General features: G+C 34.7%; 2 protein-coding genes across 32 annotated transcripts in view; one reads left to right on the plus strand and one right to left on the minus strand.

Annotated features, from left to right (window-relative positions):
* Positions 1–20,800, plus strand: part of FUBP1 (far upstream element binding protein 1) — a 32,519-nt gene extending 11,719 nt beyond the window's left edge. For 4 of the 17 annotated variants that reach the window (XM_036113376.2, XM_036113377.2, XM_036113381.2 and 1 more), the window contains 12 exons: positions 55–157; positions 250–350; positions 737–878; positions 1,494–1,654; positions 4,308–4,459; positions 4,548–4,627; positions 7,737–7,874; positions 9,577–9,651; positions 15,401–15,460; positions 15,541–15,686; positions 18,267–18,313; positions 19,241–20,800. In XM_036113376.2, the coding sequence (XP_035969269.1) occupies positions 55–157; positions 250–350; positions 737–878; positions 1,494–1,654; positions 4,308–4,459; positions 4,548–4,627; positions 7,737–7,874; positions 9,577–9,651; positions 15,401–15,460; positions 15,541–15,686; positions 18,267–18,313; positions 19,241–19,271 (1,236 nt within the window). In that variant the 3' untranslated portion in view covers positions 19,272–20,800. The other 13 variants (XM_036113384.2, XM_036113385.2, XM_036113393.2 and 10 more) reach the window with 9 other exon arrangements.
* The window catches only part of NEXN (nexilin F-actin binding protein), a 42,360-nt gene continuing 36,811 nt past the window's right edge, over positions 20,681–26,229 (minus strand). For 13 of the 15 annotated variants that reach the window (XM_078072874.1, XM_078072866.1, XM_078072861.1 and 10 more), the window contains 4 exons: positions 24,447–24,668; positions 22,408–22,593; positions 21,812–22,172; positions 20,681–21,721 (listed from right to left, as the gene is read on the minus strand). In XM_078072874.1, the coding sequence (XP_077929000.1) occupies positions 21,708–21,721; positions 21,812–22,172; positions 22,408–22,593; positions 24,447–24,668 (783 nt within the window). In that variant the 3' untranslated portion in view covers positions 20,681–21,707. Of the gene's footprint in view, positions 22,173–22,407; positions 22,594–24,446; positions 24,669–26,229 lie in introns of all 15 variants that reach the window. The other 2 variants (XM_078072873.1, XM_078072863.1) reach the window with 2 other exon arrangements.

The following is a 26,229-nucleotide window of genomic DNA, read 5'->3' on the forward strand; positions in this document are numbered from 1 at the left end:
TGGATTAATTTTCAGGAAATTACTTTCCTTAATACCTAGTCTTCTTTGTATAAGGTCCCCATTCCAAGATTTGCTGTTGGCATTGTAATAGGAAGAAATGGAGAGATGATAAAAAAAATACAAAATGATGCTGGTGTTCGAATTCAGTTTAAGCCAGGTGAGTACATATATTTCATTATCTATGTGTTAGTAGCACTTACTTTTTTGACACACATTTGTTGCTAACTCAATCCAATTTGTTTCTTGAAGATGATGGAACAACACCTGATAGAATAGCACAAATAACAGGACCTCCAGACCGATGTCAACATGCTGCAGAAATTATTACAGACCTTCTTCGAAGTGTTCAGGTTTGACAGATGTTAATATTTTCATTGTTTTGTTTTCATTTAAAAAATGTTTTCCTTCAAGTCTGAAAGGGTCCCCCCTCCCCCTTTAGTTCTATATTAGAATCTGATGATACTTTGTTAATAACTGGAAAGTTTAAGTTGCTTTGAGGTAGACATCTTGGGAGTGGGAAGGTAGCTACGTGAATTGTCTTATTCATCCCAGTATAAAAAGAATAAATGGTGGGTATTACTTGTTGACTATTTGGGCCACATCATCTCCCAGCCTCTTGAATTTCTGGTATAGGAAAATGAAGATTGAGGAAGGTAGACATGTAATGACTTTATCATGGAAAGAAGAGTATGCTTCTCTGCTGACTTTCTTTCCTTCTTGTTTTTCTCTTTTTTAGGCTGGTAATCCTGGTGGACCTGGACCTGGTGGTCGAGGAAGAGGTAGAGGTCAAGGCAACTGGAACATGGGACCACCTGGTGGACTACAGGAATTTAATTTCATTGTACCAACTGGGAAAACTGGATTAATAATAGGAAAAGGCAATGTATTTTAAACTCTTTAATGTTTTGATGTGTGGGTAAAAATTCAGCACATGGCCTGATTTTTCTGTATGCTATTTCTGTTGTAAACCAATAGCAGTGATTTTTCCTTTGCTGTATCTTACGTTGATTTGTAACAAAAACATAAATGAAGGGCCTTATATATAAAATAAAAATGGGATTTGAATCATGTTGGCTTCTAGAGAGGGGACCAACAGTTTTAATTAATGTTGTAAGAAATTTTTCCTGACTCATATCTTCTTAAAATTTAGAATTCTTTTGTAAGTGTGTTAGTTTATGTTACTTGTAAAAGCAATTTATTTGAGCCAAATATTTTGATAAGTTAGCATTTTTTTGTTATAATTCATTTTAAGGTTGGGTGTAGGCATACTAATTTATGTCTTAAAACTTAAATGTGTTTTAGGAGAAGCATGAATGCTTTATATAACTTGATTTAAAGTGTAGAATAAATGGGAAATCCCAAAAGAATATTGGCAGATGGGATACTGCTCAAAACTTTTTTTTAATGGCCCTTTTAGTTGTGACCATTTTCTTTTGGATAGTTCCTTTTGTATCCTTTGAATCTTTAGAGAAATTAATGTGTTTTGATTTTAGGAGGTGAAACCATAAAAAGCATAAGCCAGCAGTCTGGTGCAAGAATAGAACTTCAGAGAAATCCTCCACCTAATGCAGATCCTAATATGAAATTATTTACAATTCGTGGCACTCCACAGCAAATAGACTATGCGCGGCAACTTATAGAAGAAAAGATTGGTGTGAGTATGCTTTAAACTTCAATTTCTAGGGGTGCATGGCTGGCGCAGTCAGTAGAGCATGTGAATCTTGATCTCCAGGCAGTGAGTTCAAGCCCCACATTGGGCATAGAGCTTACTTAAAAAATAGATAGGGGCCGCTGGGTGGTTCAGTTGGTTGGGCATCTGCCTTTGGCTCAGGTTGTGATCCTGGGGTCCTGGGATTGAACCCCACGTGGGGCTTCCTGCTCAGCAGGGAGCCTGCTTCTCCCTATCCCTGACCCCGCTTGTGCTCTCTCTCATGAATAAATAAAATCTTTAAAACACACACACAACAGTTTTAAAAAACCAAATACATAAATAGATAACCAGCCTCAATTTATACAAAGGCCCTGTTAGTTAAATAAGACATTAATTCACATGTTCCTGTAATGGCTATACAGAAAAATGCCAATTTCTAGTCTAAGATTATAGGTTTCATCATATAATGGGTACATATAACATAGAAAAGATTCTCCAGCAGTGAAAAATAACCCAATTAAATACACATTTATAAGTGTTCAGAACCTTATATTTGGCTGTGGATAAATAAGAAACGGGTAGTGTTACTTGCAGATACGATGTTAGGGTTGGTGGAGGGTTATAGAATATACTTGAAGGACATAGTTAATGGGAATTTAGTATTTAATAAGGGCTTACTTTACTCAACCCTGGTGAGGTAAATATGAATTGTATGCATCCCCCACTTTAGAGTAGAAATTTACAAATCCACCTCTTAGACTGACAATCACTTAGGGAGTTTTAAATGTGTACTACTTGAATGCTTTCCACCTCTACACATACCACACAGCTCTGATTCAGAATGTCTGGAACAGGGCCCAGCATCTAATTTTAGAAGGATGTTCCAGGTGATTCTGATACATGGCCAAATTTGGAAATTTTTCCTTTAGAAAAGTTTCCTGGTGGTAGTACAAAAAATGTATAGTGAGTCTTGATTGTGCTTTCTTATAAATGAGGAACTAGTGCTTTACTACATTCTTTTACTATAGGGCGTAAGGGAGCATCTTAAGTTACTAATAACCATTAGAATTTCTTAGGAAAATTCTCCTTAATGTTTGCCATGCTGTGGATGGGATACAAAAGAAGTTTGACACTGTTTCTGTTATGGAGAAAGACGAATATAGATGTACAAAAGATGCTGAAAGAATGTCTCAGAGGGGTTCCTGGCTGATTCAGTCAGTAGAGCATGCAACTATTGATCTCAGGTTGTAAGTTCAAGCACTACATTGGGTGTAGAGATCACTTAAAAACAAAAAGAATGTATTATAAAAATACATACAAACACTGTAAGTTCTATGGGATGGACAGTAAGTGTTCAAAAACATGAAGAAAATAATTTTCGACTCGGTAATGGTGGAGATTGACGCTAGAAAAATGAACACATCTTGGTTTTGAGTTTTACAATGCTTAGTATGCATGGATCAAGGTTTCTTCTGGATTGATGGGCAAAAAGATAGGTTATAGAGAAGCAGTTTAGTATGGCGGTTATGAGCATGGACTCTTGGAGTCGTGTTAGGGTTCAGAATACTCTGAGTCATTTACTGACTTCGTGACCTTGGAGTAAGCTATTTATACTCGTTTGCCTCCCGTTTCTTCTGTAAATGAGGATAATAGTAGCTCCTTTACGGGGTTGTAGGGATTAAATAAAGTGTGTGTCACTTAAAAGAGTGTCTGGCACATAGCCCTATAAAAATATTAATACTTTTTCGATAATCCTTTTTTACTTTTTGGAAAGGATTGTTTTTGGATAGTAGAAGTGAGTGATAATGACAAGTTAGAGATTTAAAGGGATAAAGTAATAAAAAGGATTTTAGAAGTCATGAAGTTTGAGCTTCATTATTTTGTAGTGCGAAAATAGACAACCAAATGTGGTTTAAGCAGTTCGCTCCAAAACATCATGATCTGTATTAACTGCACGAAAGCTGTGTTTAGGACAGTTAAATCTAGTCTTAGTGGTCTTTACAAGTGATTATGAAAAGGAAAATCAACTAAGCTTTATTAATTATGTGGTGTGATATGAATATGAAGATATGGCATTTGGAAAATGATACAGAGCAAGAGGAAATGAATTTAAATTGTTCATGTAAGTGCAGTTCAGTGACACAAAGGTTGTGCAGAGGATAGTGTTTTGAGTGAGAATTGTTACTTTATTGGTAAAGTACCCAGTAGACAATTCACAATATAAGCCCTAAGCAATTTGGGGAATATATTGTCAAGGTGGTTGTCTGATTGTTAGGAAAATAAATGTAGAATGGATGCAGAAAAAGAAAAGCTAGAGACAACATATTTCATAGGCATCCATGATTAAAATGATAAAGGAGTAGTAAAAGTAAGAATTAAAAAAGGAAAGAGAAATAACAGAAAAGGGAGTAGTCTGAAAGAAATAGAATGGAAGGTAAAGAATATGTTTCAATTTGCTGATGCTGTTGATTTTAATGAATTTACATGTCTCAGTATGGTAAAGAATTTAAGCAACGTGAATGAGAAAATGAAGGAAAATCTAAAATATGTTGCTTGTGGCTATATAAAAGAGTAGGAATGGAAGGTTAATTTGGCCTTTGAATTGTTCAGCCATTACCATTTTTCTGATTTTTTGCATCTTTCTGCTTTTTTATAGGGCCCAGTAAATCCTTTAGGGCCGCCTGTACCCCATGGGCCCCATGGTGTCCCAGGTCCCCATGGGCCTCCTGGGCCTCCAGGGCCTGGAACTCCAATGGGACCATACAACCCTGCACCTTATAATCCAGGACCACCCGGCCCTGCTCCTCAGTAAGTATTGAGTTTGGTTCTGGGGTTTCCCCCCAAAGATTCTAGCTTTTGGTAAATTGTATTTTTATATTGATTTCTATCTTTTCAGTGGTCCTCCAGCTCCTTATGCTCCCCAGGGGTGGGGAAATGCATATCCACACTGGCAGCAACAGGCCCCTCCTGATCCAGGTAAAAGACATTTATCATTCATGTGTAATTTGTATTGTTTGTCATTCCTGTTACCTTCTTAAATTTTCTAGTGTCAATTCTACACTGTGTGCATTTTTCTGCACTTAACACTCTTTCAGCAGGAGTCTTAGTTTCTCGTTTTACCACGGTGTATAAGATTGGTGTGAACATGGTCTGTTTTCAGTGAACTTTTTTCTACTTGCATTTGGCTTTCTGTCCTTTCAAAGTGATAAGGGCAGAGTGCTAAAGGCCAAAAACTACAGGAAGAAGTACAATGTCTTAGTTTTAAATACCAGTGCCATCAAATGTATAATGTGTTAATTGTGACATTATCCATGAAAGAATAGTGTACGTTTATTTATAGAATTATGTGAGTGTCTAATGGAGCATTTAATACTTGAGTATTAAACTTTTGAAGTTTTCAAATAAGATATATAAGCTGTTTTCATATTCCTGATATGGTAACTTCACATATTAGTAAAAGTCAGGGTTGTGTTTAATGTCTGCATGTTAGAACTCAAAAATACATTTAGTTAAATGTATTCTCTGTTCAGATCTGTATTTTATATATACGTTCTATTCTGTTACTGCATCTGCCATCCTCTAGTTTTCTTTCCATGATGGTCAAAGGGGCATTCATCAAAACCAATTAACATTTATTTATGATCCTTCTTTCTCACCTACTACCTATCTTTTAGGCCTCTTTCACTGGATTAGTTTCAAGGAAGGTACTGAATTATGGATTCCTTTCCACACTAGTGTATTTATTTCTTAAAAGAATTAAATAATTGATTTAAATGAAATTGTTTTAGTGAATTTGATTAAACATTCTGTTATTTAAATGTGGCCCTATATTATAACATACTTTAATTTCATAGGAAGTGTGCTCTTTGGAATATGATGGCACAGCATGACAGTGAGCAAATAACCACAACTTACACTCACTCAAGAACCAACTTGAGTGTGCAAGGATGTGGGTATGCAAAGATTAGTTTACGTTGTATAGCAGAAAAGTGTGTTCTAAGTGTTAGCAGTGCTGTGATGACTGAGAGTCAAATATAATTTAATGTATAATAGTTTAAACATCTCTTAAGAATGAAAAGACTTTTCCTTCCCTCTTGTAAGCTAACTGGGATGGTGTGATTAGGCAGAAAAATGACATAATTTAAGAGATTCAAGAGTTTGAGCAAGTTAAGGGGTGAATATATTGGGAAACTTGGATCTGCAGGATTGCACCTTATGAGCACTGTTTGGGTCAGTAACATGATTGAGAACAATGTTGGGAATCAGAAGTAGTCTCTATCACAGTCAAGTTTTCCCACTGGGAGTAGTAGTGAAGTCACCACTGTAAGAATTGGTTGATGAATATGGCTTACAGCATTGCCTCTGGAAAAAGAAGTAACCCATTTAGCTAAAAGATAGCAGCTGGGGTTAGATATTGCTTGTATTAGACTTAGCAATATGTAAAAACCAAAATTATTTAGATGAAACTGTTCTAGTGAATTTGATTAACATTCTGGTGTTTAAATGTGGCCCCATAATGACAAAGTCCATATTCTCTGAACTAAAATATTTTTCTTTGAAAAATAAATGGGCTGTTGAGGATTTATGTAGTAGTCAAGAACTTAGATTTCAGAGTAAATCAGACCTAGATAAGCCCTAGTGCTACAACTTTAGTAATTGGGATAGTAAGCAAGTTTTTTAATCCCTCTGTATCTTTTTTCTTACTTATAATATGATAAGTGAAAGATAATCATGTTGAATAATTAGTAAATTCTCTGTATGTATTATATGTAACTGTGAGACTGGTTCTGTTATACCCTCTACACATTCAGGAGTACAAGTACCATTTTCTAAAGTCTGTTTTATCTCAGTTTCTCTAGACAGAGATGGTGTCAAGTGAAATATTTGTATTAATATACAGGTAATGACACAATTAAGACAAACATGCAACTTAGAAAAGCACTACATTTATTACTTGAGGAAGGTGTGGAGGGTGTGGATCATGCCTTAAAATTGTATCACCTTAGACATTGTATCATTCTAGAAATCCTTGCTCCTTTTTTCTCAAACTTTATTAAACACCTGAGACTTGCTGCCCATTTGGGATAAAGGCTAAACAGATTTCATATAGTTACAGACTCTGGCAAAGGAAATTACATTTTTCTTGATAATATAAACTTAAAAAGACATATCTATAGTGTCAAATGATATTCTTGATATAAAGGACAGAATCAAGAAGAGGATTTCTGTTTCTGACTGAGAGATCTCAAACTATTACTGCATGAGTTTGATTTTTATGAAGGATGAAATGAGGGTGCAAGTACAGAGAAAGCATAACATGGTCTCTAAGGCCAGATAATGAACGTGGCAACTTCTGAAAAGTACAAGCAGTTTACTGTGATCAGAACTTGAGTGTTGGAAAAATATTGACAAATGGGGGAAGATATGGCTAGAATGGGAAGGATAAGCCAGGGGGTCAGATCATTAAAGATGTTGAGTGATAATGTTGCACTTAAAAAAAGCTTCGATAGCCCTGAAGACTGTAATGGGATAAATGAAGAATTTCAAGTAGGGCAGTAACATCAAGTGTATGTTTTAGGATAATTACTGTGAAATATGAGGAGATGAAATATGGCTAAATCTTGTTTATTTTTTAAGATTTTTACATTGTCTCTACATTGAAAGCAAGACAGGACAGAATTCATAGTTGTAAAGTAATTGTTTCTTGTACAGGTTAGTTCCTAGAAATCATTTTCCTGTAGTCCTCTGTCATGTAGAATTGCTGTGCTTGAGGCAAAACCAGTTTAGGAAGAAACCAAGGCCACAGGATGGTTTGAGGCAAAGCATTGGATTTGGAGACAAAAAATCTTTGTTCCTGTCCTGATTCTGCCACTCAGCTAGTTCTCTAAGAACGTCACTTAATCTCTGCACCTCACTTTTCTGTAATTAACGCTAATGATGACAAAGTAATAGAATTGAAAACTTCCCATTTACTATTTTTGATAACCAGTTAATTTGGGGGTCTATTTATTTACTAGAGAGAGAGAGTGTGAGAGAGAGAGATTATGGACTTCAGATGCAAACCTTGAACTTGTGTTTATTCTAGCTAAGGCAGGAACGGATCCAAATTCAGCAGCTTGGGCTGCCTATTATGCTCACTATTATCAACAGCAAGCACAGCCACCACCTGCAGCTCCTGCTGGTGCACCAACTACAACCCAGACCAATGGACAAGGTAACTATGGTAATTAAAGAATTTATTTTGTATGTAGAAGTAGAAACTTGTGTTTGGAAATTTCCAATATAACTATAGCTTCATTGAGCAGACTTTGCTTTTTAAAAATAAGTTTGAAATAATTGCAAACTTTCATAAAAGCTTTAGTTGTAAGATACATTACAGACCACCCAGGTACCTAGCTGTTAATATTTTATCTCTCACCTCCCATTTGTCCCTTTACCCTGTCATACATGCCCATATCCATTACCAGTAGTTTTTGAGAACCATGTAAGACCAGGCTGTACACAGGAAGTCCCAGTAACCTTAAGTACTCTTTCTGTATTACTCCAAAAATACATTACCATCATACAGCCCGCTAAAACAGTCAGTCAGCCTTGGTACGTCATTACTGTCCCAATGCAAAACCCTTACTCAGATTTCACTGGTTGTCCCATCAGTTTCTCTGTTCTGATCCAGGGTCCCATCTGGCAAAAAAAGTATAGACCTTTTGTTTTGCAAGATGACGATCAAATCAACATAGGTTCCTTCAACTTTTTCTCACAAAGATGAGGTCAAGATCATGAGGTCCTACTTGCTGGTTGGCAGTACCTCTGAAATAATGCTGTGCTCTTGGTGCATTATATCATGGGGTCATATAATGTTGACCTGCTTCATCCCTGGAGATGGTAACCATAGTCCCTTGGTCACGTTGGTGTCTTGCCAGGTTTCTATACTATAAAATTGCATTTTTCTCTTTGAAATTAATTAATGTTTTTTGGAGAATTATACTGAGATTATATGAGTATTGTTTTCCTCGTATCAACTTCTCTGATAACACATTCCTGATTCAGCTACAGCTATGATGATAATTTTTATTTACATCATTCATTTTATATGTATTAGTTGGTATTGTACTATAAGGAAGAAGTTTTTTTCCTATTTCTATCAGTATGGACTCCTGTTTTATTCAACATGTTGTGTTTTTAAACTATCTTTACTATATGATTATCAGATTGCCCTAGCTTTGGCTAATCAGGAGTACCTTCAAGATGGCTCCTGTATCCTTTTGACATGTTTGTCATTCTTTTAAGCACATCCTTACTTTCTGCACAATAAGATGCTTATTTTGTGCTTTCTGGGCTCAAGCCCTAGAATCAGCCATTTTTCCAAGGAGCCCTGATTCCTTTTAGTAAATACCATCATCTAAGAAACCAAACTCAGTGTGTTCATTGCTACCAAGCTGTCATTGCTTCTAAATCCTTTCAGCATACAGAGCTAAGAAATTTACCTGTATGTATATCTACATACACATATATGAAACAACATAAATAATTTATGTATGTATATATTTATAAGATTATTGTATCTCCTGCAATTCCATTATAACACTTCAGGATTCTTTCTAGCTTTTTCCCTTTCCATGCTTATAAATGGTGAAAGACCTTGTATCTTCATTGTGTTTCCTTATTTAACCAGTGAATTTATTTAAATGCTCAATGTGACTACTCTTCCTTCCATTGTATATAGACAGATTTTCTTTGACTGCCTCTATACCTCCTGCTTCCTATGTCTTTGGCACGAGCAAGAATCCCACTACCACACAGTACCCTCACTCGCTATGGCAGGCCGCTCCCAATTTCTCCACTCAAGGAACAGAAGGAAAGGGCCAAGAATGTCTTTTGAAACCCTTAATCTTACCATTTGTTGTTTTTTGTTTTTCTTAAACAAGGAGATCAGCAGAATCCAGCTCCAGCTGGACAGGTTGATTATACCAAGGCTTGGGAAGAGTATTACAAGAAAATGGGTATGTTCTACATTTCTTTTTTATACATTTAATTAAACTGCAGTCGAAGCATTTAGTAAATATCACAGTAGAAGGATGAAGACTGTGAGAAAACCATGTTTGTATCATGTTTTTGTTACTGGGACTTTCTATTTTTAACTTTTAAAATCTTGGAGAATAATTGAACGCATTCTAAAATCACTGAACTTTTGGGTGTATCAAGGTTGTTACAGATAATTCTTAAATTTGTGGTCACATAACAAGGAAATCTTATTTCTAAATGTATGTGTCAACCACTTAATAATTGAAACTAAAAATTGCCCCATTGACAACATATAACATTGGATATTATTTGCACTTTTGTCAAAGCTAGTTACATATATTAGTAGCCTAACTGGCATAGGTTAAATTCTGGAGTGCCAAGCAAAAATTGGTTGTGTGTGGTATTTTCTGCTGCAAAATAAAACTGACAGTGACATAGTACATTAATTACTTAAATAACATTTGTGTATATGAAAAAGAAAAGGTCACCTAGAAAGGCCATTTCCATTCAGTAACTGTAGAGCACATACCACATGCCAAACATAATGATAGAGCTGAGAATGTGATTATGGGCATAATAGCAGGAGCCCCTGCCCTTCTGGTTTTATTTTCATGGAGGATACAATTGTTAATCAAGTACTTTGCCAACTATATTACTACAAACTGTTACTAATGAAAAGGACTGTATTTCCACTAACATGTCACATGTACAGCTACTAAGTGGTAGAAGCAGAATTTGAACTCCCTAGAGGGCGTAAATCCCAAGTCTATCTCCCAAATTGGCCTTTTCCTGGGACCACTTGGAACCTGGTATTATGCTCTTAACCCCTTAATAACAACATAAGTTTGAATTTAGCGGGACTACTTACAAGTAGATTTTCTTTTACAGTACTATAAATGAATTTTCTTTATATTTTTCTTAGTATTTTTTTTTCTAGCCTGCTTTATTGTAGAATACAGTATGTAATACGTAAACATACAAAATAGGTGCTAATCAACTGTTTATGTTATCTGTAAAGACTTCTGCTCAACAGAAGACTATTAGCAGTTTTGGGGAAGTCAAAGTTACATGTGGGTTTTCAACTGTACACGGGTCAGTGCCTATAACCCTGAGTTGTTCAAGGGTCAACTGTATTTCTGAACAGATAATTTTTGCTTTTAGAAGCTTGTGGTGTTAGTCATTTAAAATTAACACATGTATACCACAGCCACTTACCACAAATGAAAGCTAAACAGATAAACTTATCCATCCTTCACTGGAATAGAATGAATCTATAGATGCTAGAATTTTTCTCAGAAGATACAGTCTGTTTGAGATTCTCAGCCTAAATTTCTCAGCCCATGGATGTTTTGTCATCCTCCACAGAAAGAAAAATTTCCAGAAGGGTAGTTATATTAATCTTTTTTGTGTGGGATACATTTACCTGGTGATAAGAATGTTTTACCCAGCTTGATTTCTGTTTAAAGAAAAATTATTTTTCCTCAAAACAGTATATTCTATTTAGGGTGATCACATAATTTATTGTCCAGATTTGGATAGTTTTGAGAATAACTGAGGATGGTATTCTGTCAGGACTTACGGTCACTCTAATAACTTGTGTTAAATAGTGTCACCATTTTAAAGATTAGAGGATTTGCAATTAAATTGTTGCAGTTAAAAATCATTGGGTCCAGCTTATATTTTCACAGTGGTTAATAAGCCAGAGATGTTCCCTACGTTAATATTAAAAATGAGTAAAAATAGGCCTGTTTGTGGACCTAGAAAATTATTGGGGAATTAGTGCAACTTGTGTTTTAGTGTATTTTACCATTCATTTGCAGCATGGCCATTAATTACTGTTTAGTATTTTTATATTTTACTTGCCCAAAGTGAGGGATGCGTGTTGAATGTAATCTGTGAGGTCTTATTACCATTCAGATTTTTAAGGATAGACTTTTCACCTTGCCATTCTTTTTTCATTTTCTACCTTTACTGACTGTAAAATTTTAATTTTATAGATAGTACGCTGGACCCTGTTGACTCCTTTGTGGAGAAAAATGTTACAGAAATAGTTAAATAACACTATGTTTGGCTTCAGAGCCTCCTTAACCCCCACCTTTTTTTTTTTTCCCAGTTCTGTGTTTTTCTATAGCACGACATTGATCAGCTGTTAATTTATTGAGCAAAGGATTAGTTTAATGATTCTCTCACATGTGAATCTTAAAGGAAATAATGTTAAATTGCCAGGTCTTTAATGTTAGCTACAAAGTCCATTTATTTTTTCCTTTAAAAGTTCTTTTGTTAAATGATTGGTTGCTTAACTACCTTAATTTCTCCTAGGTGCATTACTGGTCCTTAGGATCCTTTTAGAACAACTGCGCATAAGCGACCTTAAAGCATAAAACTAACAGTTCAGTTTTCAAGATTGATTTTTATGTATGTATGTACATGCATATGTATTTAAAGTAGCCTGTATATCAACGTGGAGCTTGAACTCACAACCCCGAGATCAAGTCACATGCTTTACTGACTAAGACAGTTTTCAAAAATTTTTTATTTTTTTTTTTTAAGATTTATTTATTTTAGAGAGTGCTTGAGCAGGGGGAGGGGCAGAGGGAGAGAAGCAGACTCTGTGCTGAGCGTGGAGCCCGATGTGGGGCTTGATCCCACGACCCTGAGATCATGACCTGAGCCGAAATCAAGAGTCGGATGCTTAACTGACTGAGCCATCCAGATGCCCTCAAGATTTTTAAATGAAAGGGAAGAAAGTAATAAAATATTAGGGAGATAAAAATCTTGTATCTCCAAATCTAAGTCCCCTATTGGGAGAGGCCATGTTGAACTCTTCCAGTGGCAGAGCTGTGATTTTCTAGGACTCTGGACATCCCAGTGCCCTCTTTACCAAACTAGGTAGGCTGTCCCAGCTTTTGAAGGCAAATTCCAGCTTTTTCTGTTAACAGAAAATACCCACTAACACTATGAATTTGTCATTGTTCACTTACAAGTAATTAAACCTCTTGAAACGGGTTAAGTTTTTAAATTCGTTTCATTTTCTGAAACAATTCTAAATTTCCTCGGATTAACACCAACAGAATTTAGGAGAGAAATTCACAAAGATGAGTTTATTAGAGGGTTAATGAAGGAAATTTTAAGTCTTAATAAGGAATGGCAGCCAACATAGAAGAGTAGGTATTTTTGAAGCTAGAGTGAAGGGAACTTTTGTAATAAGTAAACACCCTAAAGAGAGATGAAAAAGGATTTCAAAGTAGAGACTGGCAGTTGCCCTTTGGAAGACGGCTAGTGAAGGCATTTTTGGAAAAGTTGGGAGTTGAGGAAGGCCCTTCTAATGTTAAGCACTGATATGGTGGACACTGCACCTTTGGTGTAAAGACCAGGGGATGGGTGATGGAGGTCGTGTGGTGGGGAAAGTGGTTGTGGGAAAGATGCAGGTGTTTAGAGAGAGAATTTAGAGTGAAATCTATTCAATCAGGTTTGGCTCAGGAATGTTACATGTGAACTCGGGCAAGTCTCATCTCTTGAATGAAATGAAAGTAAAACCTTATATATTGTAAACCTATATGTAAATATTAAGTAATGTTCTAAAGTATAAACTAAACTATCTGGCCTCAAACAGTTTTTGAACTAAGGATAAAGGGAGCAAGCTAAGGACATTCCTAAAAGGGGCAGAGAGGCACAAGAGGTTAGGGGATAGCCAAGTCCCAAGTAGATAGGAAGAGTTCTTTCTTTACTTTTCAGCAGGGCAAAATGAATCACATTTGTCCCCCAGATTGGAGGAATGAGTTAAGTTTTTCTTTGGACACCTTCAAGAAAGGAGTGTGAGGTGTTTACTACTTACCAAGTGTTTGTTTTTCTTAGAGTCTAATATGTTTACCTTTCACTTCCCACAGAAATATTTGAGTTGGGGGGAGGGGAAGGAACATTTGAGTTTGATGAATTTTCTTAATGTGTCTCCCTGTTTCTACCATGTTAGTTATTTTGCCTATAAAATGAGTATCTAACAATGATCAGTTCCTTTTTGTAAACCCAAGGTAGAAATTGCTGTCTTAACCAAGTTTGGCCTTAAGTCAGCAGGTTTTCAAGTGTACAGTTTGTAAGACACATTGTGTAGTTTTATTACTGTTGATACCCTGGGGTATTTGGCAGTTGTCTTAAATATTGAAACCTGTTTCAGATTTGCTTGAATTGTGTCTCATAGGATAAAATGTTAAACTCACTTCCTCTTTGAAGATGATTAGGGAACGCAAAAATAAGAGAATTTTGTTTATATTACATGGGATTTCTTTGCTGTTGCCTATATTTATAGAAGGGGGGGTTTTCCTGGATTTTTAAAGTTACTCATAAATGTTAAAATTTTATTCACTGAATTGCTTCTGTTCTTCAGCCAGTTTTGTGATGCTGATAGACACTAATTTCTGCAACTATATAAAGTTACCTTGTTGACAACATCCAACAAACATAAAAACAGCTTTCTCTGTGTCTATGCTTCAGTATTTTTTGTCTAGCCGTACTTCATCAGGTCAAGTAATTATAAGCTAAATAAAATTCACAAAGGAGCTAAATGAGAAAATACGCATTCTTTCTCCCCACCTTTTTTTTTTTTTTCAAAAATTATATACCTTCGGAAAATTAGAAAATAGTACAGCAAACACCCATATTTATATTTTCTACTCAAATTCAACACTTTTTAAAAGCTTACCATATGTACTTTGTGTCTGTGCGTGTGTACGTATATATTGTGCCTTGAGCCTTTACAAAGTAAGTTGCAGACTTTTAAATTATTTCAGTAATATCAACATACAGACCATATTTAAATTTCCTTCGTTGTCAGAAAAGTGCTTTTGTAGCTGTTGTGTGAGTTTTGTTAAGTTGGTTTTAATCCAGAGCCAATTTTAGTTTTGTGCATTGTATTTAGATTGTTAGGTCTCTTTAGTCATTCAGGAGTTACACTGCCTAGAAAAATAGCTGCTTATGAAAGCTGTTGAGTTTTGTGTTTCATTGGTTTTGTTGCTTTGAACCTCTCAGTAATTGTTCTTTATGTCCTTTGTTCAGCTTACTTTTAATATAATTTTGTTGTGATTTGAATACATCGTATTGAAACTTTTAACATCTTATTAAAAAATATCTTGAAGATTAGATTAGTCTTTGTACACACAGTTTGTAGGTTACTAATCAGGAAACAAAAATCTTGACCAGATCTTAATAAAGTCTTTAAAAGCTTTCAGGTGTTTTTTGTTTGTTTCTCAAAAATGTTCTTTTTCTCCATCAAGGATTTACATTTTATTTAAAATCTATAGTGTAACATCCAAATGAATAAGACAAAAAATAATGGTCTCCCCCATCCCTGTGCCCAGCATCAGTATCAGGGTACCATAGATTGCTTACTTGAAGTACTTTCCAAACTCATTTTAGAACATATTTATAAATTTTGTATTGAATCAAGATACCTAAATTTTCTCCTTTCCTAGTTAAAACTGTCACGGTTTCGATTTTGCTTTTTCTTAATAGTGATACTCTAGAACTAAAAGTTACTAATATTAATAAGGCAAAAAGAAACAGCATTCTGATTTTTTTTAATTACAAGAGTAGTTTTCTAATGAATATTTAAAATAGGACACTAATGAATATATAAAATAAAACAGGAGCAATTCTGACCCTCTGTGCTTGTCTTTATAACCTGTACTTACAGTGGATATAATTTTGTATTAAAATTTAGGGGGTTTTTTTTAGGTCAACAAGGGCAGACACAAGATTATTCAAAAGCTTGGGAGGAATATTACAAGAAGCAAGGTATTGTTTTTATTAGAAATGAGATTCTTTTGGGCTTTTAATTGTGGTTACAGCAACAAAGTTGTTCTGTTTTCTCAAAGGTCAAGCAGTTCCTGCTCCTACTGGTGCTCCACCAGGTGGTCAGCCAGATTATAGTGCAGCCTGGGCTGAGTACTATAGACAACAAGCAGCCTACTATGCCCAGACAAGTCCCCAGGGAATGCCACAGCATCCTCCAGCACCTCAGGTATACGAAACTTGCTAATGTGTTGATTTCTATTCCAATCATGTTTTCTGCATGTTTACTGTTTTGTCTGGGATTATGTTTGCCTTTTTAATTTTTATCTGGCATAGCATAACTAAATGAAGTACTGTGGTGTATTGTTTGGGTTTTTTTGTTTGTTTTTTATAAATGCTTCTGGCATCTGAGTGCTGAATATTTCTACAATGCCTTTGATTTTAAAAATAAATTTTTTTCCCCCAGGGATTTGCAAATCATGCAAGAAGCCACCACCATTTATATTAACCAGTTTTTCTTTCTTAAAGGATTCACTCCTGAGTTAGCTCCATTTAAAGGATTTTCTTTAACTTTTTGTGTATTTCTTATGTATCTCTTCTGCACAGGGCCAATAATAAGAAGTGGACAATACAGTATTTGCTTCATTGTGTGGGGGAAAAAAACCTTTGTTAAATATATGGATGCAGACGACTTGATGAAGATCTTAATTTGTTTTTGGTTTAAAATAGTGTTTTTTTTTTTTTTTTTGGAAATGTACAAAATATCTATCACTACTGATAGGAGGTTAATATTTCTGTGTAGAAATGAAAATTGGTTTGTTTTTAGTATTTAGTGTAGATGTACACATTCCAGCAAATGTATTTGCAACTATTATGTGGTCAATGCTTTGTGATATAAATGTACTTTTTCAATGTATACTTTCACTTTTAAAATGCCTGTTTTGTGCTTTACAATAAATGATATGAAACCTCCTGTGTCGGTAAGTTGGATATGTGGGTATTTAAAGGATTCATAATTTCTTAGCAATGATAAATTAAGATACATATACACAAATATATAAGCTTTCCCCATGAAATATTAATTGAGTTTTTAAACACTGGCATGTTTTTTCCCCCTTGCAGTATAGTAGTAGATTGGAGGATCTTTTCCATTTATTGTATTTGGCTGTTTCAGCACAAGTAATCCTGATATCTTCATTTTTTTTTCCTTCTGTTTGATTAAAACCTGCATGTGTGTACAGTGATCTTTTGGCATACTTCCATTGCATTAACAGTGAAATTTCCTTTTATACATGACCACTGTTTCAGATCTGTACTGCTGCTATAACAGTTAACCTTTCTGTTCTTAATTTAATAATTACTTGATTTCCAAGACTGTTTCAGCATAACTAATTTTTAAACAGTTTTCGGATAGTGAATATGAGTAGTTGATTAAGAAGTTTTTTCATGTAAAGAAACTTTCAATGTATACAATATTAGTGTGTTTCTTTTTAAATTTAGGGTAGAAAAGTGAATAGTATGCAAAAAGTATAGCTACAGTGCATCTGCCATTGAAACATTATTGGGGTATGGAAATGTTCAAGCTTTTTTCTTTTTTTTTTTTTTCTTTTTGCAGTATAGATAAGCTTTGTTCTGTAAATGCACAAGTCCAATCATTGAATCAACTTAATTTTTTATGTACTTGAAATCACTTTTATTACTCTATAACACTCATGCTGAAGTTCTGATATTTTGTTGAAATCCATTGTTTACTCTTTGCATATTTGTTGGCTCTTTGCATATTAATATATTAGACTACATGCAAATACAGTCTGTCTTGCCATTGTCTGTTGAAGTGCAGGTTTGATCCAGCCAGTATAGAACTAGCTCTGTAGGGGTGAGGAGGACTGTGCTGTGTATCATCCTTGATTGTGTTCCTTCAAGGAGCATTGCACTGTAAGTACATCAGAATGACAAATTGATGAACTGCAACAGTATCTTTTTGTCAATGTTCCACATAATGTAAATGCCATACTTTGTGTGAATATTATGTTGGAATACAGTGCTGATATCTTGGAAAACCATAACTGCTTCTTAATTTAACATAGAATAATACATAGGTCTGTATTTTTTTTTTAAGTGAGCTTAATGGGTAAGTATTTTTGATATGCTTTAGCTATAGCTAAAGAAAACTGATCATTAAAATTGAATAGTATTACTCATTGGTGCTCCTAAAATATATTGTTTTTCAGTGTACAATATGCATATCTTCTATATTAATATGAAAGACTTGAAATGTATCAGACAGAAGTGGTTTTCAGTTTGCGAATATTAAGCAATGTAGCAGTTTAACACCATTTCATAAATATATATTAGTTCTTTCATTGGTGGGGAGCACCAGTTGTTCTGAATATACTATTAAGGGAGATGTACAAGAACATAAATGTTGAGATTACTTACAGGGTAGAAAATAGCAGTTCAGTTCATTATAGATATTTTGAAATGTTTTTGATTGTTTTATAGAACGTGGAGTGACTTCCCTTGCCCTTATTTAGATATGGATATATAGTTCTAGTTTCAAGTTTAATAAGGAGTTAGTTATGTGTTATCTTTAAGAGTAGGGTTATTGACATGAACAATTTCAGTATTTTGCATGATACTGTTTTATAGATGACCTTTTAGGAAAGTGGTGCATTTATTAATTAAACTGAAGAAATAGTTCAGTTGGATTCAGTATCATAACTCACAAATTGGAGGCTGTTGATTTTGATTCATTTAAGGTTTAAAATCTTTATTAATTGCAAACAGTGCAATTATTTATACTTCACAGTGCCTTCCCAGACCTTCCACCTTAGGTTCTGCTGCAAAAAGCAACAGGTAAGCACAACCTAAGGACATATATAAATAAATATTTCAGTACATTAATGTTGTCCCTGTGAGGTTTTTGTGGTTGTGTAATTCAAAAGCAATCTGCTACTGCTTCCCCAAAATGTATTTTGTTATTTATGCTACCATTTCAGTGGAAAGTCTGTAAGTTGTTCAAACAACTGTTTACATTTCTGGGTAATGGTTTTTGGTTTTTTGTTTTTTGGGGTTTTTTTTTTTGTTTTTTTTATGAAAACGAAAAAAATGAGTAGATTGCTGCTGTAATTGAACTACATCCAAACTTTTTGTGATCTTTTCCCAACTATAGAGGGATTGTTAAAATTAAGAAAGGGCAATTACAGTTTTCTAGATTTAGGAAATCACTTGGTTAGAAACTTCAACAGCCTTCACAATCTTTTTATGATTGACAGGACATTTTCTTTGCCCTCCAAAGCTTGGAGTCTTTATTTTTTTCTTATTCTTGAAGTATAATAATTCAGTAAGGACATTATGGGTCAGAGTTTTATTATGACTTTTTTTTTTTTAGACAATTCAGTTTTCATAATCTTTATATACACTGAAAAAGGAAAAAATTATAAGGAATACTGGCAGTATGTTTTTGATAAGGCATGTGCATCAGTGAAATGTTAACTGTATAGCAAATAACCTTTCATAATCTGTATAGCAACCAGTATTTTTCTGATTTATAATACTTTAATAACTGACGCTGCATTTATTTTTTGCCAGTTTAAAATGTTTGTGTTCTTTATAGATGATTTTAACTGGTACATATTTTGAGTTAAGATGAATGTATTAAAGCAGCATCATATCAGTTTTGTTTATTCAGTTTCTAAAATGTGCTGATCCTTTTAAAAACTCCTGCTTATCTCTACAACAAAGAAAAATATTCAAAAATACTGCCTTCATTTTCACACACAGTGCTGAAGATGCTGCAAGCACCAAATCATAGCTCATAAAATCAGGTCCTGAGATAGTTACCCATAAAGAGGAATCCTTTGAGTGTATGCCATTGGTGAGCCGATGAGCATGGACCATAGAAGGGCTCAATGTAGAAGGTAAAATTGGCAAATCATAATTGAGAAATATGAAATGTATTCCCATACATAATATGGTATAGGGTGTAATGTACCTGCTTTTGATCACTTTTCATTTTAAAGTGCTATTCGCTTGATCTTGAATGTTCCATGAACTGTTAAATTTTGTAAGTTATATAGTTACTGCACCACATTTATGTGTGTGTATGTTTTATTTTAATAGTCAATGATAGGTATGTTAAGACTGATAATACAAAGGAGCTCTTTGAACCTTAAGAGCCTGTCAAGTTTTGGTTAGTTGTAGTTTGCATTTTTATAAAATATAGATGAATGCTAATAGATATTGGGGCATTGTTTCTATCTCGAGTTTTTTTTATTCATTACCATAAGCCTTCACTGATACTGCATTTTTTTAAATGGCGCTAATCTTAACCTTGAAATAAATGGAAAGCAGAAAAGGTGAGCCAGTTGACTTGAATGCAATGGATGTTAGGAGTGGTAGAAACAATGTTTAGATTGAAATTGAACTGATTTATTTTATTTAGCACTTAAAAACTTGACAATGTGTTTCATTTTTTAATGATATTTTAGTGTGGTGTTATGTAGAATTCTTATGGTTTGATGTTTCTTTTAGAAATGAAAAGTATACTTTTATTTTTAACTAATGAAAATGGTTTTAATACTAAAACTAATGATTTGATACTAGTTGTTTATAAACATTATAAAATATTTCCTTAGACAAATACCTTGGTAGTTAATTCATAAGGGTGGGTTTGGGTAGGAGTAGCAGAGTACCTTAAGAGGGAAATAGGAATATATGCAGAAGTGATAACATTTGTTTGAATACTCTGCCAGGAGAACCAGCTCTATCTGCAAACATCTGTTGTCTAGAATAAGGATGTAGAAATGATCAATGAGGATGTCTTTTTATTTTCTGAAAATTCTGCCTCATTTTAAAATTATTTTAACAATACTAAAGGTAATTTTGACTCTGAAAATAACCTTATTTTTTGTTTAGTCACTTGAGTTTTCTTGCCACAGTATAAATTTCTGAGGGATTTTTTAAATTGGTGCTTTTAAGAAGCAAATCCCGAGGTTTTATTTTCTTCAATGATAGCCCTATAGAAACTCTTAAATGTATTTGCGCATATATATATATATTTTTTCTTATGCATGCTCGATGCATTTTCGTCCTGAGAAAAGTGTTCTCTACAGAAACTACCCGTGTGTAAAAAGAAGATTGGCTTAAAATGGCTACTGTGATGGGAACAGTGTCTTAGGGAGATGCAGCTTGGACTTGAGGTAAATTGAATACTTTACAAACTGTGGTTTAGAGTTTGCTTTAATGACATTGTATGTAAAAGGGCACATGATTGCTGTAATTTTGTACTGATTATGGTTTCCTCAATAAAAAAAATAAATGTACATTGATCAATATTATAAAGGAGTGTTTTTCTTTTCTAAAATATTGACTTTATTTTTTAATACAGAAGTTACTTTACTGAGTTTACATTGTAAAATACAGTTGTTTTCCAGAAAACTAAAATACAAAACAACTTGGTACTAGAACATGGTAGTTATTTACAGACTTGAAGACCAGATTTTAAAATTGAAGATTGTGCCATTTTTTTTTCTTAGATCTTGAAATCGTTCATTATGTTAAAAGTGTTTTCTCCTGCATAAACTAGTGATACAAAGTTTTCTCACTATAAACAATTTGTTTAGGCTAGGTCACAACATAAATTGGCTTTATAAGCTTGAATATATATTACACACATTTGAAAAGTACATGTTAATATTTATTCTCAACATTCAGAACTCTATAGGCAATGGTTTCCATTAAATTTTCTCTGGCAATTGTTTCTTTAAAGTCCTTTTGTTCTCCATGCTTCCCCTTTCCCTTGAAAGGAATGGCACCCCTTCCCCCTCTCTGCTTCAGAAAGACTTTGAAACTACAAGGAAAATGATGTATTAAGGAAAACTCAAATTGATAGGTTCCAAATTCATTAAGTCTCTACTATCTTGGACTAATTTTCGGTGAAAATAGCTCATAAATGACATTCTTTCATGCAAAATAATGTATTTTAACAATTGAGTAAATTCTCCATTTTACCCCATTAGATACACCTTAACTTCTGCATAATATGGTGATGAATCTGGTGATCATTTGGAAAGGAAGAAGTTATTCCTTAGATGAGCTTGTGTTTTGAAGACTATTATGAAAAGGAATAAAAAGTCAACATAGTGGCACTTCCGGTTTCCATTTTGGCCCCGCCACAGAAAACATGGGTGTAGTAAGAAAGTCGGGGGGGGGGGGGGGGAGAGAAAGTTCCAGGGAGAGGGAAGGGGAGCTAGTAGTCGTCAGCTAAAAAAGAGAAGAAGAAAAGTGATTTTTTTTTTAAAGGAAAAAAATTTAAATAGAATAAAAGTTCTAGATTAAGTGATTAATTCTTACTTTCAATTGTAAGAATACAGGTACTAGCTGCAGAGCCTTTGTTGTTGACTGCTTTACACATATACTCTCCTTCATCTTCTGGGAAAGTTTCTGGTAAATACAGGCAGTAAGTTTCTCCTCTTTCAATATATTGGTAGTCTTCTCCATCCTGCAGTATTTCTCCTTCAAACCACCATGTAATTTCCGGTTTGGGTTCTCCTGTTACTTTAACAGTAAATCTAACTGGCTCACTGTCTACAACCGATGTGTTTTTTAGAGGCTTCTTGAACCACGGAGCTCCTGATCTCGTTTGCTCGTCATCTTCAATAGTGGAGCCATTCATGATGCTACCACCCTCTTCCTCCTCCTCCTCTTCTCTTTTCTATATTAAATATAAGCACATTCAAGTTGGTGTTTAAAGTAGCATTTTCAGGACAACGGTTTAGCAAAAGAATTTCCTGAGTGAATGGGTATTTGCTTCCCAAAGAACATGTAAATATGCCTACTACAATGTGTCCTTTATAAAACATTACACTGACCTGAAAGCTATTAAAAAATTTTTAATCCCTCAATGTTTTAAGAGCATATTTGAAAAATAGAGTATGTAAGCCTGCTACCTTTTGTAGTGCCGCATCAATTTCCTTTTGTTCAAACTGCATCCGTAGTAACTTCTGCTCTTCAATTCTTCTTTGTTCTTCTTCTTCTCTTGCCTTAGCCATTTGTTCAAATCTAGCTTTCATGTTCACTTTATGAGTAAATGGGGCCTCACTTTTTTTTGCAGGCTTGACATCAACATCTTCTTCCTTTATGAAAATGGGCCAAGAATAAGAATTACTTGTTTTCTAGAAACCAACAAGAACTAAAGCTTTAATAGTTACGAAGTTGTCATTTATAGGCACAAAATAATGACTCATGTTTGGTTTACATATTTGTGCTATACTCAGATGTGGAGATTTTCACTATCCCTTAATTTGTGAAAAATGAAAGTTTTATTTGAATAACAGTCTCCTGACAATTAGAACCCTTTTCTCCCAGTGTAAAGGTTATACAATATCACTGGAGTCCCAGTGTATTTTATTTGCTTAACCAACTCTGTGCTGGCTGATAGTACTAACAGAAAAGGGTAGGGATGTTACATTTTAACAACTTAAAATACTCCCTTGTCACAAGATTGTCCATCACTCTTCACCCTCCTATGTAATATAGAAAAAATGCAATTTCTGTTACTTCCCACTTCATGATTTCCTTCCTCACCCTTCTTCGCTAATAACTGTCTTTGAGATGAATTTCACCCAACAAAATATATTGATGGTCAAATGGCATACGAGTGTTTGCAGGTAGAGTAAGTGGAAAGACAACTGCAAGAGGCATTGGCTGGAAGGAAGTTGGGGAAATCACTGAGTTGAAGTAGGTGGTTAGTCATCTATTTAGGGTAAGAGTTGGAAACCATGGAAATAAGCGATAATCTAAGTGCAGAGTTTTAAACTATTAAAACAACGAGTCTGTAAAACAATTTGGTGATAATGAGGTCACTGGTGGCTTTTGAGGGAGGTTTTAGTAGAGTGGGGTTATAGGTACAGTTAATTCAGGGTTTCTAAAGTACCTTAGGTATAGTTTCTAAACTACTTAGACTTTTAATGGATCTGTCTGGAAGTCTCACCATTTATATTTCACAGTACTAAGAAATTGCTTCAGGATACCACATCCAACTGAAGGAAATTCTGAAACAAGCTCTAAAATAATTGCCTATATAAGAAAAATAGGTGCATGCATGTTTTGCATCAGTTTCTTCATTCTGTCTTCTAACAGTCTCTGAAGGCCTGCCCAATTTCCCACACCTGCTTTATTAGTTGATTATTTGATGAAAATTCATTGCCAGAAGAACATAAGTTAAATGCTGTTAAGTATTATAAAATGGCAATTCTGGCAGAAAAAATTCTCCAGATCATATTTAAAGCAATATTCATAATCATGGAACTAGACCTTAGGTTGGAAGGAACATTATGGGTCATCTAGTAATTGCCTTTTTAATATTTGGAGGTACTTCAAATTCATGTCCTCTGAATTCTAATTTAGGCTCTGTCACTGAATTATTGGCATGACTTTGAGCAGATCATTAAGCTTTACTGGCGTCATCCTTAAGTATGAATAATCTCTGGAGTTTACTTTAACCCATATGTACATTGGTTCTAATGATTCAAACTAAAATTTGTGCCATAAATATATTTTTTAAAGATTTTATTTATTGTCAACACAAGCAGGGGGAGCAGCAGGGAGAGAGAAGCAGGCTCCCCACTTGAGCAGGAAGCCTGATGTGGGACTCAATCCCAGGACCCTGGGATCATGACCTGAGCTTAAGGCAGATGCTTAACCAACTGAGCCACCCAGGCATCCTGTGCCATAAATATTTTTAAATTATTTTTTCCAGAGTGATGTTCACGATAGGCTATTTAATTCTAATAAAAGCCATTTTTGAAACAATGCTAGACTGAGGCAACCTTTTGAAGTCTCTTAAGATCTTAATGTGCTTTTGCTATTTAGTTCCCGGGTTATTATATATACCTATGGTTAATTGTTAAGTACCATATTTCAAAGTCAATGTTATATTTCTAAGTTCATCGTAATTACTATACTGTAACTCTTAAACACAGTATACCTCATGAAAGTTTTCTGCTTCTCGCTCTTTAATTTCGAGGTCAATTGCTCTCCTCCTTGCTCGTTCTTCTTCTATTTTTTTCTGTATTTCTTTTTCAGACAATTGTCCAATCTTTTCAAACTTGCTTTTTAGATTTTTGGCTTGAATAGAGCCACTTCTTTTCAATTTGATTAATTCTTCATATTCCCTACTCAATTCGAAGGTTTCATGTTCTTCCTCTTCCTTCAAAAAAAAAATTTTTTTATATATTAAATACTAGAAAATTAGTTTGTACAATAAACCATCCAAAAGGTGTTCATTTCTTACTTGAAGCCAAAAATAAAGCTTAAATAACCTGTTCCCTAAATACAATTACTAAATTTACTGATTAAAAGTAATGCTACAAATTTAAGACTTTAGATAACATCTTATTTAAAATATTTCATTATGGGATATGGCTCAAGACTTCATTTAATATTTCATTATAACCTCCTAAAACTAAAATATGCATATCAAGATTATGGGGCGCCTGGGTGGCTCAGTCGTTAAGCGTCTGCCTTCGGCTCAGGTCATGATCCCAGGGTCCTGGGCCTGAGCCCCGCATCAGGCTCCCTGCTCAGCAGAAGGCTGCTTCTCCTTTTCCCGCTCCCCCTGCTTGTGTTCCCTCTCGCTGTGTGTCTCTCTGTCAAATAAAATCTTTATACAAACTAGGAACCATAGGAAAATCCATGTTTAGGGGAAGATGAACTATAATTGTAAGAACAGTGGGCTGGGAGTCAGATACAAGTTCTAGTTCTGATTTTGATACCGTGTGGCCTTTTGCCTTGTCACTTAGCCCCCTGGACATGATTTTTTTATCTCTATATAGAGCCAGAGTATCCTAAAGTTCCTCCTGTCTTTGTTTTGATGATAGTCTAATAAATATCACTTTTTTTTTTCAAGATTTTATTTATTTGACAGAGACACAGCAAGAGAGGGAATACAAGCAGGGGGAGTGGGAGAGGGAGAAGCAGGCTTCCCGCTGAGCAGCGAGCCCTATGTGGGGCTCCATCCCAGGATCCCGGGATCATGACCTGAGCTGAAGGCAGATGCCCAACGACTGAGCCACCCAGGCGCTCCTGATTATCACTCTTAATATTCAAGTTAACTGAATGAACTCTTTCTACAATACAGCCTGGCAAAATCCCTACATTTGATACATATCACTTCTAGTCTCAATTTTATATCCTGCCAAGAAAGAGTCCACCAAAATTGGGCTCCAATTCTTTAAACCATTTTATCTTAAATACTTTTTATTCTGGTTTCCCTTGGCTTTTCACAGTTTATTACTAGTTCTTTGTATACTTCTTACACTAAACCCTAATCTCACTATATGAAATGTTAAGAAAAAAATGCAGTTATTCCTGGTATACTTTTCCTGGAGAAGACCTAGAATTCTAGGTGTGGGGAGGGGTTAGTAGGGAAGGGGAATGAAGGTGCAGAGGGGTGGGGTCACAGTGGACGATACAACATGAGGGTTAATTTCTTGGTTCAACCAAAGGGGAAAAAAGAGAACTTATTTATACTACCTTCACTTTTTAGTCTATGTGGGTGAAAACAGACAACTCCTAAAATAACAGAAACCTAACAAATTTGTTATGTACCTCCTATCATTGGTTCCCAAATCATTCTGGTCAAAATTAATGATTGAACTAATATAATTTACAAGTTTTTCTAGGCAATTCATTTTCGTCATCCTTTATAAAATAAATGGTATTACATTTTTAAAATAAGGCTAGACCTTGGAATATTTTCCTACAGTATA

The sequence above is a fragment of the Halichoerus grypus genome, chromosome 5, assembly GCF_964656455.1.
Source record: "Halichoerus grypus chromosome 5, mHalGry1.hap1.1, whole genome shotgun sequence".
Classification (NCBI taxonomy): Eukaryota; Metazoa; Chordata; class Mammalia; order Carnivora; family Phocidae; genus Halichoerus; species Halichoerus grypus.